The sequence below is a fragment of the Hylobates moloch genome, unplaced genomic scaffold (assembly GCF_009828535.3).
Source record: "Hylobates moloch isolate HMO894 unplaced genomic scaffold, HMol_V3 SCAFFOLD_10, whole genome shotgun sequence".
NCBI classification, from domain to species: Eukaryota; Metazoa; Chordata; class Mammalia; order Primates; family Hylobatidae; genus Hylobates; species Hylobates moloch.
The window spans coordinates 6,337,367-6,352,890 of NW_026652285.1; the positions used below are offsets into that span (position 1 = coordinate 6,337,367).

General features: G+C 48.8%; 3 protein-coding genes and 1 pseudogene across 8 annotated transcripts in view; 1 reads left to right on the forward strand and 3 right to left on the reverse strand.

Annotated features, from left to right (window-relative positions):
• USP32 (ubiquitin specific peptidase 32) overlaps window positions 1-575 on the reverse strand; it is a 236,296-nt gene extending 235,721 nt beyond the window's left edge. Inside the window, exon 1 of the mRNA XM_058445883.1 lies at window positions 428-575. The gene's annotated coding sequence lies outside the window, so the exon portion shown is untranslated. The remainder of the gene's footprint in view (window positions 1-427) is intronic.
• CHCT1 (CHD1 helical C-terminal domain containing 1) lies at window positions 11-9,637 on the forward strand. 6 transcript variants are annotated; one of them, XM_058445891.1, is made up of 6 exons: window positions 11-102; window positions 3,978-4,079; window positions 4,356-4,531; window positions 4,916-5,046; window positions 7,562-7,768; window positions 9,392-9,637. In XM_058445891.1, exons 2-6 carry the CDS (start codon window positions 4,038-4,040, stop codon window positions 9,475-9,477), a joined length of 642 nt encoding a protein of 213 aa, XP_058301874.1. In that variant the 5' UTR covers window positions 11-102; window positions 3,978-4,037; the 3' UTR covers window positions 9,478-9,637. The 6 variants fall into 6 exon arrangements, with proteins under 6 accessions (XP_058301874.1, XP_058301870.1, XP_058301871.1 ...); XM_058445887.1 differs by lacking the exon at window positions 11-102 and adding an exon at window positions 668-825; XM_058445888.1 differs by lacking the exon at window positions 11-102 and adding an exon at window positions 668-825 and having other exon boundaries at window positions 7,573-7,768.
• Window positions 9,638-11,930: 2,293 nt separating this feature from the next.
• On the reverse strand, window positions 11,931-12,484 carry LOC116474429 (large ribosomal subunit protein uL11-like; annotated as a pseudogene).
• An 871-nt stretch (window positions 12,485-13,355) lies between these two features.
• LOC116474431 (non-histone chromosomal protein HMG-17-like) lies at window positions 13,356-13,789 on the reverse strand. The gene has a single exon (XM_032761409.2). The coding sequence runs from the start codon at window positions 13,652-13,654 to the stop codon at window positions 13,382-13,384; it is 273 nt and encodes a 90-aa protein (XP_032617300.1). The 5' UTR covers window positions 13,655-13,789; the 3' UTR covers window positions 13,356-13,381.
• Window positions 13,790-15,524: the final 1,735 nt, after the last annotated feature.

A 15,524-nucleotide genomic window follows, 5' to 3' on the forward strand; every position in this document is an offset into this window, starting at 1 on the left:
TTTCGCCGACACCCGGCTCCCCGCCTGGTGGCTGCGGACACGAGGCTGGCGACGGGACTTGCCCGCGTCTCAGCCCCTCCTGTGTGAAGCGGGGCCGCTGCGGTACCTGCCCCAGGGAAGGCCGCGGGGCGGGTTACAGAGCCCGTAGGCACTGGCGGGGATCTTTATACACCCCCAAAAGACATCCCACCCAGTACCCAGCACCCAGCACCCAGCACCGAGGGCTTATTATTAACAACTTCCTGGAGGCCGCAGGGGCAGCGCTGGCTCACTGTGTCCCTTCTCCCTTTCAGCGCTCCCTAGACCTCTGTCCCAAATCAGAAAATAATTTTACAAACTGTGCTTTCCTCTCGGGGAGCCCCCACCACGGCGTAACCCAGCAGGCAGGAATGGCACACGTGCAGGAAAATGAGTTCAAAAGCCTTACCAGGTGGTGTCAGAATCAGCACCTGACAGTATTCTTGGGAGAAGGGGCGCCAGCCTCTCCTGGCCTGCTGTGCGCTTTGCCAAAGTCTTCGCTCGACCCCGCACATCTTGCTCGGTTCCCTAGTCCAGATCCCAGCTGGAGGAGCCAGCTGCAGCCACCCCTAAGAATGAGGAGATGGGAGCGAGGTGGGGGGCTGGGTTCTGTGTTGGCGGTTGCCATGGCTTTGCTCCGAGTTCTGGAGCCAACCTGCCCACTCCCTGAGATGGCCAGGTCACAGAAGCAGTGGGTCAGAAGCCAGAGGGGAAGTGGGGAGTGCCACCCTGGAGCCTACGGGCACACCTGCTGAGATGGAGGCCTCAGATGGGCAAGGGGGCGAAGGGGACAAGCCACTAGAGAAGGTGAAGTGGGGTGTGAGGGAGGGAGGGAAGGAGGGTCCCGGAGGGGCTGGTTTTGGAAAGTAGAGAACATGAAATTCAGGAAAGAAGAGAAGAACAATGGTAGGGTACCTGAGATAGCAAGAGGCCTAAAGCACAAGAATGTTCATTCATCCAGAAGTTTATGCATGACCTGTGTTCCTGGCGAGATGATGGGGAAGAGGTCGCCTTTTATTGTTGGTTATGAAGACTTGAGAGTACGTGTATGTATACACGTGGTCTGTGTGTGGTTGTGTGGTGTGTGTGCTGTGTTGGAGGAGTTGATCGGCCAGAGTCCTGTCTCTAGGACCTGGAGGAGCCTGTGTCCCATGTCCTCTCCATGCACCTCCCTCCCTTTCCCTGGCCTTTCCCTTCAGAGCCGTCTGGACAGGATCTTCCTTGTTCTCTCCAAACACAGACTAGAATTCATACTTTTCTGGGAAGCTTTTGAAAGGTGAGGGGCAAATCCAGTTCTGACTTCTAGCGTTATTTCACAGTCGCTTTGTTGCCACTCATTTTCAGCTTTCTTTTTTTCTTTGTTCTTTTTTTTTTTTGAGACAGTCTCACTCTGTCACCTAGGCTGGACTGCAGTGGCATGATCTTGGCCCACTGCAACCTCTGCCCCCTGGGTTGAAGCAATTTATCCTGTGTCAGCCTCCTGTGTAGCTGGGATTACAGGTATGCACTACCACACCTGGCTAATTTTTGTATTTTTGGTAGAGACGGGGTTTCGCCATGTTGGCCAGGCTGGTCTGGAACTCCTGACCTCAGGTGATCCACCCATCTCAGCCTCCCAAAGTGCTGGGATTACAGGTGTGAGCTACTGTGCCCAGTTTTGCTCTGTCACCCAGGCTGGAGTGCAGTGGCTCGGTCTCAGCTCACTGCAACCTCCACCTCCTGGGTTCCAGCAATTCTCCTGCCCCAGCCTCCCAAGTAGATGAGATTACAGGCACGCACCACCACACTTAGCTGATGTTTTTGTATTTTTGGTAGAAATTGGGTTTTGCCATGCTGGCCAGGCTGGTCTTGAACTTCTGGGCTCAAGCATTCCACCCACCTCAGCCTCCTAAAGTGTTGGGATTACAGGTGTGAGCCACTGGGCCTGGCCTAATTTTGAGCTTTCTTTGCCCCAGTTTTGTGATCGAAGGTTCTTTCTCATCATCACCATCATCCACTTTTTCTGAATGGTCATTAGATGCACGGTTTATTAGTCCATTTTGCATTCCTATAAAGGAATACCTGAGGCTAGGCAATTTATAAAGAAAAGAGGCTTATTTGGCTCACAGTCCTGCAGGCTGTACACGAAGCATCTGCTTCTGGTGAGGGCCTCAGGAAGTTTACAAGCATGACAGAAGATGAAGGGGGAGCAAGCTTGTCACATGGTGAAAGAGCAAGCAAGAGAGAGAGGAGGACGTGTCAGGCTCTTGTTACCAACCAGCTCTCACATGAACTGACAGAGTGAGGACTCACTTAATTGGGGCAGGGAGGGCACCAAGCCCATTCATGAAGGATCCACCCCCATGACCCAAACACCTCCCACCAGACCCCACCTCCAATACTGGGGATCACGTTTCAACATGAGATTTAGAGGGGACACACATTCAGACCATATCACATGACATGATGCTAGAGACTAGGGATGCAAAGAAATGGGCCCAGTCTGATGCAGTCAGTAAACATTTGCCAAGTGAGTGAGTAAATGAATCCCTGTTCATTCCCCCAAGGAGTTGCTTAAATCTTTTGATGCCTCATTGTTCTCATCTGTAACCAGGGTTAATGATATTGAAATCGTCCCTAGAAACTTTATAAAATTAATCAGAAAAAAAGAGGGGAAAAATGAAAATTAACTGAGCTTGCAGCCCATTCAGCATGAATCATGAGGTCAGTCTGCTCTCTGACCCACTTCCTTGGAGTTCTTTGGTGCCTGTTTCCTTAGAATTCCATAGACCCAGCTGGGTGTGGTGGCTCGTGCCTGTAATCCCAGCATTTTGGGAGCCGAGGTGGGTGGATCACTTGAGGTTGGGAGTTCAAGACCAGACTGGCCAACATGGTCTCTACTAAAAATAGAAAATTAGCCAGGTGTTGTGGTGCACGCCTGTAATCCCAGCTACTCGGGAGGCTGAGGCAGGAGAATCGCTTGAACCAGGGAGGCCAAGGTTGCAGTGAGCCGAGATCACACCACTGCACTCCAGCCTGGGTGATAGAGTGAATAATAATAATAAAAAAGAATTCCATAGACCCTGTTACAAGGATATTCCCTTAACTGCTCTGTAGATAACAGCTCGAACATTATGAAGCATTAAGTTTTCTCTTTAAAATATTATTTCAGATCCTACACACCACTCAAACTACAGATGGCAGTTGGCCTAAAGAACCCTTCAAAAACCTGATTCACCAAAGAATGCAGTTTCCACATCCTCATAATTTCATCCCCCTGACCCTGACCAATCAATGGCCCTAGTTTTTTCAATCCCTCCCTCTCCATGATCTCCTTAAAAACCCCAATCCAGAACTCCTTGGGAAGATAGATTTGAGGATCTCCTTCCATCTCCTCGCTGAGCACCCAGCAATCAATAAACTCTTTCTCACAGTGACATGATCTTGACTCACTGCAACCTTCAACTCTTGGGCACAAGCAATCCTCCCACCTTGGCCTCCTGGGTAGCTGGGACCACAGGTGCACTCCACCATGCCCAGCTAATTTTTGTATTTTTTGTAGAGACCAGGTCTCACTATATTGCCCAGACTGGTCTGCTGCAACTTTTGCTGTCTCTATATATTGGACTGTGAGTGTCCAGCAGGCATATAAACCTGTTGGTCCTATAACAACATCTAACCTGACAGAATTTGTGGGAGGATAAAATGAGTTAATGTTTACCAAGTGCTTTGCAAAGTTACCTAGTAGAATATGCTGTGATTATTATAAAAGAAAGAGGTGGAATATTCTAGGTTTTCTAAGCAGAGATCTTCAGAGATGGGTTTCTTTGCCCAAGGCTCACTCACATCCATGCTGGGTCAAGAAGGTCTGAGGGCAAAGGAGAAGGGCTTTGGCTGCCATTTGGGTCAGTCCCTGCCCAGCACTGACCCCAGGAGTAATGGTCCAAGCCCTTGGCTTAGTGCCCCCTGCCTCCTCCCAGGTGACGAATGTGTCATGCCTGAAGACAAGCTCCAGCGCCAGCCCTGCTAGAGACTCGCTCATGTGCCATGCCAAGGGCCTGGATCAGGACACCTTCAAAATTGTGAGTAAAGAGCCAGCCTGGAACCCTGTCCCCTTTTCCTCATTGGTCAGGAGGCCTGAGTCAGGAAATGGCAGGCCTCAGACCCACAGCGCATTGCCCCACTTGTCTTACTCTTGGGAAGGACTTTTGGTGAGAGGTGCACCGGAGCCACCTCCCGAAACACACAGCACTGGGCCACTCAGGGCTGCGGCCAGACCAGTCTGCTGGATACCTGGGACTGCCCATCTGCCTCTTCTTTTCTCCCATGGCCCCTCCCCTCACCTGTTGCCTCCTCAGTGTAAAGAATACCTAAGACCGCTGAAGAAGTTCCTGCGAAAGTTGCACCTTCCCAGGGACGTTCCCCAGAAGAAGAAGCTGAAGTACATGAAGCAGAGCCTTGTGGTCCTAGGGGACCACATCAACACCTTTCTGCAGCATTACTGCCGAGACTGGGAAATCAAACACTGGAGAAAGTAGGGCAGTCTCTTTGCTCTGCTCCCCATACCTACTCCTGGGTAACCCCCTCTTCGTTCAAGGGGACACCTTAGTCGATCCCCCAGTCCTTCATCTTTATGTGGAGGAGACGGGAGCCTGAGGGGGTGGAGAGAGCTGCTAGTCCCTCAGGACAGCCCTGATTGCACCTTGCCTCTGACTGAACAACTGCAGGCCCCCAATACCAGGATAGGCTATTCAAGTTTGGGCGAATCCCCACCCCTCCATTCCCCCAACCCCAAACCCCAAACCCCTAAGGGGCATGTGGCCCATATTCCCCTGGGTGGGTCCTGACCCTGAGACAAATGCTGGAGTGAGGAAGCGCTGTGCTCCGCCTCCCCAGCCTGGGGTCTCCCCCTTTGCAGGATGCTCTGGCGGTTTGTCTCCCTCTTCTCAGAGCTGGAAGCAAAGCAGCTTTGCCGACTTTACAAGTACACCAAGAGCAACCAGCCGGCCAAGTTCCTGGTGAGGCACAAGACATTCCGCCCGGGCACAGGTGAGGGTTGGTTGATGTGTCCTTAGACTTGCAGGGAGGCCTGGGACTGACACACCCAGAGCCCCTCTGGTCTTACCCAGGGATCACTGCCGGGGCAAAACTCTGCTGCTTGACCTTTACCCCTGCCCTGGGCAGAGTGGGCTGAAGAGGCTGAGGCTCAGCATCAAGTTCTCCATATATATTTGATGCAGGGGCAGGCCTGGGAAAGTGCTTGGTTTTGCCCAGAAAAGAATTTAAGGGTGAGCTGGTGGCATTACACAGCAAGTTTATGGAAGCGGCCATGTAGGGTGGCAGCAGAGGCACTCCTCCTTGCCGAGCAGGGCTACCCTATAGGCAGTGTGCCCAGAGTAGAAGCACAGGGGCAGCTCTGAGCTCATATTTATCCCCACTTTTAATTACTTGCAAATTATGGGGTGGTTATTTGGAATTTACCAGAAAAAGGGTGGTACTTCTGGGTTGTTGCCATGGGAAGAGGTCGCAACTTCCAAGTATTGCTATGGCAATGCTAAACTGACATAGCATTGGTAGGTGTGTCTTAGGGAGAGGTGCTTTCACCCCTTCCCTGTTTCAGCTAGCCTTTTTTTTTTTTTTTTTTTGATATGGAGTCTCACTCTGTGATCCAAGCTGGAGTGTCGTGGCGCGATCTTGGCTCACTGCAACCTCCGCCTCCTGGGTTCAAGCGATTCTCCTGCCACAGCCTCCCGGGTAGCTGGGATTACAGGTGCACACCACTGTGCCTGACTAATTTTTGTATTTTTAGTAGAAACGAGGTTTCACTATGTTGGCCAGGCTGGTCTCGAACTCCTGACCTCAGGTGATCCGCCCCCCTCAGCCTCCCAAAGCATTGGGATTACAGGAGTGAGCCACCGCGCCCAGCCTACCACCCTTCATGTTGTATGGGCTATAGGTTTTGCCAAGGGTATGATGACATGTATCTACCATTACAGTATGATACGGAGGAGTGCCATGGTCCTAAAAATCCCCTGTGCTCCATCTATTTGTCCCTGCCTTCCTGCCCCCACTCCCCTGGCGACCACTGATCTTAGGTTCACTGTCTCTTAGTTTTGCTGTCTCAGAATGTCGTATCGTTGGGATCATACAGTATGTAGCCTTTTCAGATTCTTATCAGTGAAATGTTCATACTAGGTTTCATTAGAATCCATTGGTTTCAGGGGGTCCATGAGGTCAAAATATTGCAGGGACTCCTGGGGGTTTGCAGAGCACACTTTGAGAGCCACCAGTCTGGAATAATAATCATAAACAAAGCAGTTGTAAAAGCATTCTATGTGCCAAGCACTTTATATTCCTTCAAGTCATATTCAAAAGTAACCCTAAGTGGTAATTAGGATTATTGTCTGCAGTGTGTAAATGAAGATCCCAAATACAGGGAAATAAGGTAATTTGTCGCAGTCTTTATAGCAAGTAGGAAGGAAGAGGCAGGGTTCAGCCTCTATCTGGCTGGGATGAGAGCCGTGTTCTGACTGCGCCCTCCTATCACCACTCTCGCCGTGCAGCCCTAACCAGGTCCTCTCCCTCTCTGCATCTGTTTCTTCCTCTGAACATGTAACGATTGGATAATTTCAGTGATTTCTCTTCTGAATAAGAGGAGCTGCCACTTTACTGATTTCTAGATTTCTGGATTTCACTGGCCTGAATTTTTTTTTTTTTTTCGAGACAGAGTTTCGCTCTTGTCCCCCAGGCTGGAGTGCAATGGTGAGATCTTGGCTCACCACAACCTCCACCTCCAGGTTCAAGCGATTCTCCTGCCTCAGCCTCCTGAGTAGCTGGGATTACAGGCATGCACCACCATGCCCGGCTAATTTTTGTATTTTTAGTAGAGACGGGGTTTCACCTTGTTGGCCAGGCTGGTCTTGAACTCCTGACCTCAAGTGATCCGCCCTCCTCGGCCTCCCAAAGTGCTAGGACTACAGGCATGAGCCACTGCACCAGGCCGAAAAATTTATATATACATAGTCTTTGAATTTTAATTTCAAAATTCAGGCTCTCAATTTATTTCATTTTCAAAATTTTTATTTTTTTAAAACAGACTCAAAGCTTACAAAGGCTCCCAATTTTTTTTTTTTTTAAGCCAGGGTCTTGCTCTGTGGCCCAGGCTGGAGTGCAGTGGCGTGATCTCAGCTCACTGCAACCGCTGCCCTCAGGGTTCAAGGGATTCTTCTGCCTCAGCTAACCGAGTAAGGCTCCCAATTTAATTTTTGCTAAGTTAGATCTTTAAAACAAATATCATTTCATTGCAAAAAAACAATAAGACACTGCAATTCCACAAAGAGATGGAAGACATGATCTCAAAATAAAGGACAACGGAGGAAGGCACCATTGGCAGCTGCCTCCGTGTCCCCACAGTCTTTTCTCTCCCACTTCTGTGATTCCTACCCTATCCTTTTGGTTAGGCAAGTGTGATGGGCCGGCAGACCTCAGCATTTCTCAACAAATGCGGGGCCGGGACTCTAAAGTTCAGGTCCCCCTCTTCTCGACACTCTCCTTAACACAGAAGCTCCGTGGCAGGTGACATTCTGCGCCTCGGATGCGCTGGAGAGACCCTTGCTGGCTCACCAGGAAGACAGTCTGCCCAAACTCTGCGACGCCTGGGGGCTGCACAGCAACATCAGCGGCGTGAAGGAGCGGCTGTCCAAGATGCAGGCCCCGGGTCAAGGAAGCCCCCTGCCCGGGGAGCCAAGATCCCGGGACCATGTCAAGAGAGGTAATGCCCATTTGGTGTTTGGGTGATGTCTGGACCCAGGAGTTTGTGAGTGGTGTCTGGGTGTTTCCCAAGAGTAGACTCAAGCAGCCAGGAGCCTCTGCCCCCAGCCTGACAAGTTCCTCTTCCCTCCTTTCCATCTTCTCTTCATCCTGCATTTTCCTTTCTGTCTGTCTTGTCTTCTCCACTTTCTCTTCTCTTTTTAGTCCCCCTCTTCCCCAGGTGGGCTCATTATAGAAAGGTTTTTGTTTTATTTTATTTTACTATTTATTTATTTTATTTTATTTTTTCCAGACAGAGTCTCGCTCCGTCACCCAGGCTGGAATGCAATGGTGCTATCTCGGCTCACTGCAACCTCTGCCTCCTGGGTTCAAGCGATTCTCCCGCCTCAGCATCCCCAGTAGCTGGGATTACAGATGCCCATCACCGTGCCTGGCTTATTTTTGTACTTTTAGTAAAGACAGGGTTTCACTGTGTTGCCCAAGCTAGTCTTGAGCTCCTGAGCTCACGCAATCCACCCGCCTCAGTCTCCCAAAGTGCTGGGATTACAGGCGTGAGCCATGTGCCTGGCCTTTTTTTTTTTTTTTTTTTTTACATGCCTGACCTGTTGAAAAGATGAGGCTATTATTCAGCAGAATGTTCTCCTTTCTGATTTATTCCCTGTTGCTTCCTTTTGACATCTTTTAGCTCGTTCCTCTATAAACAGGACTTGAAAGTCTTCATGGGTTCAAATTAAACATGTTTTTGGCTAGAGGCTACATAAGAGATGAGGTTATGCTCTTCCCATTATTACCTGACAGAGCACAGAATATCTCGTGGACCCACCGGGAATGGGCTAAGATTAGTCACCGAGTCTGTCCTTGCAATGAAAATAACCTATGTGGTATTTCTTTGGCACTATGTTAATAAAGTCAGTTATTTTATTTTTTATTTTTATTTTGCTGAGACAGAGTCTCACTCTGTGGCCTAGGCTGAAGTGCAGTTGTGCGATCTCAGCTCACTGCAACCTCAGCCTCCCCAGTTCAAGTGATTCTCCTGCCTCAGCCTCCTGAGTAGTTGAGATTACAGGCATGTGCCACCACACCTGGCTGTTTTTTGTATTTTTAGTAGAGATGGGGTTTCACCATGTTGGCCAGGCTAGTCTTGAACGCCTGACCTCAAGTGATTCATCTGCCTCAGCTTCCCAAAGTGCTGGGATTACAGGCGTGAGCCACTGTGCCTGGCCATAAAGTCAGTTCTTAATTAAAACTTGGCATTGGGGTTTGCAAACAGTACTGGGAATTGGGTCATAAGGCCTAGGAGAGGAGTAAGGAAGAATCAAAGGTTGGAGCCAGAGGTCAAGGAAACTTGGATCTTGCCCCGACTCTTCCCCTAACTTGCTGTAAGACTTTGGGCAGGTCATTGCTTTACCGTGGACCTGGGTGACAGTCCTCATCTGTAAATTGGGGACAATGCCATCTCTCTACTGGGATTCTGTGAGAAAAAAACTAAGTGATATAGGTGGGAAGTAAGATTTGATTTTGCTATTCTTCCTCTCTGCCCCTACAACACACCCCATGTATTACAGACTGAGATTCTTACTATTTGTGACGTCATTGGGACTGTCTCTGACCTTCTGTTTTTCAGATTCTTTAAGGAAGCTTTCTCAAAAACCAAAACTCAAGAGAAAGAGGATAAAGGAAGCCCCAGAAACTCCAGAGACTGACCCATAAGAAGACCAGCTGGGACAAAGGGCCAGCTTGTCCTGGCTCCCAGAGCGTGGGGAATGGAGACCAAAAAGGGAAAACAATTGTCCTTATCAAAAGGATTCTCAGGTCTTAATTAGGAATAAATGAGGTGGGAAATAAACATTCTTATGACAGTTCTACCTTATTTGACCAACAGTCATCATTCGTACATTTTAAACTTGTTTAAAAAATATTTGCCAGCCACCTTCTAAGTGACAGGTGCCCCACATATGCACGGATGGATAAGATGTGGTCACTTTGTGGAGGACCATCACAGTCTAGTGGAGCAGACAGACATAGAAAAGACACGACAGCAGGGTAAATACAGGCGACTGGAGCAGGCCTCTGGGGAGTTGACAAAGGAGCTGGGTGTTTGCCAGTGGAGCGCACAGGTGGGGAGGGAGGGAGCCTGGGGTCAGAGAATGGCAAGCCTGGCAGCCTGCCTGCATTGACTGGACTTCATTTTGTGGGTAGCTTGGGATGGGCAGTGGCAAGGGAAGTGTCAAGCAGTGGAATGAACGGGTGTGACTGTGGTACTGGGGAGATGCTCTGGTGACTGTGAGCAAGGTGCATGGAAGTGAGTGAGGCTAGAGGCAGGAGACCAAAGAGGAAACAACGCTGATGGTCTTAGCTAACATGGTGGCTCGAGCCATCAGTCACAAATCCACAGCCTGCACACTAAAGTAAGGCTACCGATGTGTTTTGTTTGTCCTGGGTCATGTTCTACTTGTTGTTTAAAACACTTTAAGGCTGGGCATGGTGCCTCATGCCTGTAATCCCAGTACTCTGGGAGGCTGAGGTGGAGGTTCGTTTGAGCTCAGGAGTTCCAGACTAGTCAGGGCGATATGGCAAAACCCCATCTCTACAAAAAAATTAGCTGTTCGTAGTGATGCACACCTGTAGTCCCAGCTATTTGAGAGGCTAAGGTGGGAGAGTCGCTTGAGCCCATGTGTTAGTCTTTTCTCACACTGCTAATAAAGATATACTTGAGACTGGGTAATTTATAAAGGAAAGAGGTTTAATTGACTCAGTTCCACATGGCTGGGGAGGCCTCACAATCATGGCAGAAGGCAAATGAGGAGCAAAGTCACATCTTACATGGCAGCAGGCAAGAGAGTGTGTACCGGAGAACTCCCCTTTGTAAAACCATGAGATCTCAAGAGACTTATGAGAACAGCATGGAAAAAAACCCACCCTCATGATTCAGTTACCTCCCACTTGGTCCCTCCCACAACATGTTGGTATTATTACAATTAGAGGTGAGATTTGGATGGGGACACAGAGCCAAACCATACCATACTGCCCTGGCCCTTCCCAAATCTCATGTCCTCACATTTCAAAACCAATCGTGCGTTCACAACAGTTCCCCAAAGTCTTAATTCATTTCAGCATTAACCCAAAAGTTCAAGTCCAACATCTCATCTGAGACAAGGCAAGTCCCTTCCACCTATGAACCTGTAAAATCAAAAGCCAAGTTAGTTACTTCCTAGACACAATGGGGGTGCAGGCATTGGGTAAATACACCCATTCCAAATGGGAGAAATTGGGCAAAATGAAGAGACTACAGGTCCCATACAAGTCCAAAATCCAACGGGGCAGTCAAATATTAAAGTTCCAAAATGACCTCTTTTGACTCCATGTCTCACATTGAGGTCATGCTGATGCAACAGGTAGGTTCCCATGGTCTTGGGCAGCTCCAGCCCTGTGGCTTTACAGGATACAGCCCCACTCCTGGCTGCTTTCACAGGCATTGAGTGCCTGCAGCTTTTCCAGGCACATGGTGAGCTGTTGGTGGATCTACCATTCTGGGGTCTGGAGGGCAGTGGGCCTCATCTGACAGCTCCACCAGGCAGTGCCCCAGTGGGAACTCTGTGTGGAGTCTCCCACCTTACATTTTCCTTCCATACTGCCCTAGCAGAGGTTCTCCATGAGGGCTCCACCCCTACAGCATACCTCTGCCTGGACATTCAAGCATTTCCATACATCCTCTGAAATCTAAGTGGAGGTTCCCAAACCTCAATTCTTGACTTCTGTGCATCCACAGGCTCAACACCATGTGGAAGCTGCCAAGGTTTGTGGCTTGCACCTTCTGAAGCTATGGCCCAAGCTGTACCCTTCTAGCTGTGCTGGAGCAGCTGGGATGCAGGGCACCAAATCCTGAGCCTGAACACAGCAGGTGAGCCCTGGACCTGGCCCAGGAAAACAATTTTTCCCTTCTAGACCTCTGGGCCTGTGATGGGAGGGGCTTCCAAGAAGGTCTCTGACATGCCCTGGAGACATTTTCCCCATTGTCTTGGGGATTAGCATTTGGCTCCTCCTTACTTATGCCAATTTCTGCTGCCAGCTTGAATTTCTCCCCAGAAAATGAGTTTTTCTTTTTCTTTTTTTTTTTTCACCAGTTGTCAAATGATCCTTTATTGAAATATTTTCCTTTGTGCTTAACTAGCTGGGCATTCCACAGCACCACAGTTGATGTCATCTATGATGTCATGAGGGTGGTGGCCATCAACATTACAGCCCACAGACTGGGCAGTCCCCAGGATCTCTTTAATGGTTCCAGAGAGTTCTCTGGCTAAGGATCAGTGTTGCATCTGTCGAGCAATGTTGACGATCTCATCAAAAGTGATATTCCCACTGTGTTTAATGTTTTTCTGTTTGTTTCTGTCTCTTTGTGGTTCCTTGAGGGCTTTGATGATCAGGGCAGAAGCAGAAGGCACCACCTCAATCTGGGCCTGTCTGTTCTGAATGGTCAGTTTCACTGTAATCCTCAGGCCCTTCCAGTCACTCGTTGCCTTGGCAATGTCAACACCAACCTTTTTTGGAGACAGACCCAGGGGGCCGATCTTGGGGGCCAGGGCAGAAGTGGCACCGACTTCACCTCCGGTGCACCTCAGTATACGACTTTGATCTCGTTGGGGTCGAACTTCGGCGGCATGGTGGAGGCGGCTGGTGTCAGATGAACCCGGATTCGGGACGACCGAAGAAAGTTGCACCTTGGCTTCCTCCAAGCCGAAAGCCGAGAGCGAGTTTTTCTTTCTCTATTGCATCGTCAGGCTGCAAATTTTGTGAACTTTTTTTTCCAAGCCAAACTGTATCCAGCTTTATTAAAGATACTTTCCATAAACAATCATGGTATTTCAGGCAGGACATGGGCAGACAATCATTAACAGTGTACAACAACTTTCAAACTCCCTGGATTCTTCAATGGCCTACCAAAAAGAAAGCCACTATAAAACCCAATGAAGTCTTCATCTGATGCTCTGAACAGGGAAAGTTTAGAGTGAGGGTTGACGTTTCACATTCAGCATGTTGTTAACTTTTCACAAATCGACATTGACTTTCAGGAAGTGAAATGAAAATGGCAGAATTTATCTGAAGATTCACAATCTAGAAATGGAACCACTGCTCTTTTGACAGGTGCCATCTCAGTGGCATCACTGGAAAGTCCAGATTGCCTGACACACTGGTAACCAATGACTAGGGGTCAGGTCCCAACAGATGTCTGGGCTTAAGGGAGTTAAGTCTATGCTGAAAGATGGAAAGGGAGAAAAGGACATAAAAACAAATTTGTTTTTCCATACCGCAAGGCTTTGGTGCCAAGGTGGCCATGTGTGTCAAAGCCAGGGAATCCCTCCTCCTGGGAGCCAAAAGAAGTCTCTCAAAACTAGAAGGGAAAGGTGTTTTCCCCACATCAATTCAGCTTCGGAGACATTCTATTAGTGACATATGCCCCTTCCCCCAAAAGCAGCAATGAAGTGTTCTGTGTGCTAACAACACAGCTTAAAAAAGAAGTAAAATAAAATTCTGCATTTTTATAAAACTTGATAAAAAATAGTATTTCAAACTGTATAGTCACCAGATGTACACAGTTATCAAAAATGCACACACTTCACTTGGCATCTCCAGCACCTTCAGCTTTCTGTGCCTGATCTGTTTTGGCATCTTCATTTTCTGCAGGGTTATTCCCCTCCTTGCCAGCATCAGCTTTTCTCTTTTTCCCTTTGGGTACCTTCTCTCCCTTCTTTGCAGGGGCCATTTCAGGCCTGGGCTCCGGCTTTGGAAAAGCAGGTTTAGCAGACGACCTAGCGGATCTTTTCTGTGGTTCGTCCTTCATCTTGGCTTTATCTCCTTTAGCATCCCCTTCAGCATTTCTCTTGGGCATGGTGGCGGCGATGATGGCATTGAGATGTAGGCACTGGGGGCAGGATGCAGCGGTGCAAGGGCTTTGTTCGGTCCGGGGATCATTCTCACCTCTTCTTCCTCCAAATTTTGTGAACTTTTATCATTTCCAGGAGGGTAAGTATGTCCAAACATTCCCCCAAAACACAAATGACATAGTCTCCAGGGCTCTGCCTGAGGCAGCAGCATATAGGGTGCAGGGCTGCTCTGGAGCAGGAGAGGCCAGGGCAGATGTGTGTGACTCTTCTCCCTCCCTCCCTCGATTTGTGTTCAGAAGTAAGTATCGTTATAGACTTACAAGGCCAAAATGAATATCAATCTAGTCTCGAAGAAGGAGTTCAGGGAAGCATGAATGGGGGAAGCGGGGAGGAAGCGCCATTTCTTTCTTCCTTAGAGTCATTGCCTCCTAGAAGTGGCAAGATGAGACGGCCAAGGCACAGGCCTGGGGCCAGCCTGGCTTGACTAGACCCTGACAGTTTTGTCAAAGCAGGGAGGATTTCAGAGAGAAGGGAAGTCGGGCTGGAGGGTGTCCATGATGACTACGGGCTTTCCAATGTTTTCTACTCCTAAGAGATTTCAGAAACGTGGCTGTTCTGGGAACAGTCCAAAACGCGAAGTATCCGCAGTAGCCAAGGCAGCACTGCCACCTAGAGGAATTGTGAGACTCTACAGCCTTGTTCTTTCAACCAACGTGTGCAAACCAGTGTGTGCAAAAGATGAAGAGGAGAGAAGGGGGCCAGGGGTTCGCTTATCAACCTTGAGAACAATCGGGACGCATAAAGGCAAAAATGGACAACAAGTGAGGCTTGGTTTTGAAGCTTTCTTTCTTTCTTTTTTCCTTAGACGGAGTCTCGCTCTGTCGCCCAGGCTGGAGTGCAATGGCGCAGTCTCGGCTCACTGCAACCTCCACCTCCCGGGTTCAAGCCATTCTCCTGCCTCAGCCTCCCGAGTAGCTGGGACTACAGGTGCCTGCCACCATGCCTGGCTAATTTTTTGTATTTTTTAGTGGAGACGGGGTTTCACCGTGTTAGCCAGGATGGTCTCGCTCTCCTGACCTCGTGATCCAGCCGCCTCAGTCTCCCAAAGTGCTGGGATTACAGGCGTGAGCCACGGTGCCTAGCCTTTTTTTTCTGAGACACGGTCTCACTCTGTCACCCAGCCTGGAGTGCAGTGACATGATAATAGCTCACTGCAGCCTCGATTTCCTGGGCTCAAGTGACCCTTCTGCCTCAGCCTCTTGAGTAGCCAGGACTACAGGCATGTACCATCATGCCTGGCTAACTTTAAAAATGTTTTTTTGTAGACATGGATTCTCGCCATGTTGCCCAGGCTAGTCTCAAACTCCTGACATCAAGCAGTCCACCTGCTTCGGCCTCCCAAAGTGCTGGAATTACAGGCATGAGAATATGTGACAGGAAAAGAGTATACAGACTTGAAAAAAAAATAGAACGTTTAGAAATGAAAAATAACGATTCTTGAGCCAGGCACAGTGGCTCAAGCCTGTAATCCCAGCTACTCAGGAAGCTGGGGCAGAAGGATTGCTTGAACCCAGGAGTTTGAAACTAGCCTGGGCAACAGTGAGAACCTGTCTCAAAAACAAAACGGAAACACACACCTCATGGCTAAGTGAAACAGGAGGCAACATCTGGGTCATTCTTAGCTCATAGAGAGAAATAATCAGTCATTATGTAACAGGAAAGAAAAATACTCAAACTATTTAAAGAGCAGCAAGAGTGAAAAAGCCTGATTCTGTACTTGGAAAGAATTTAAATGCAAATCAACTTTCACTTGTTACACAAAAGTTCTAATTCAAAAATAAATTACACTAGAGGTTTTGCAAGGCACTTTCTGGA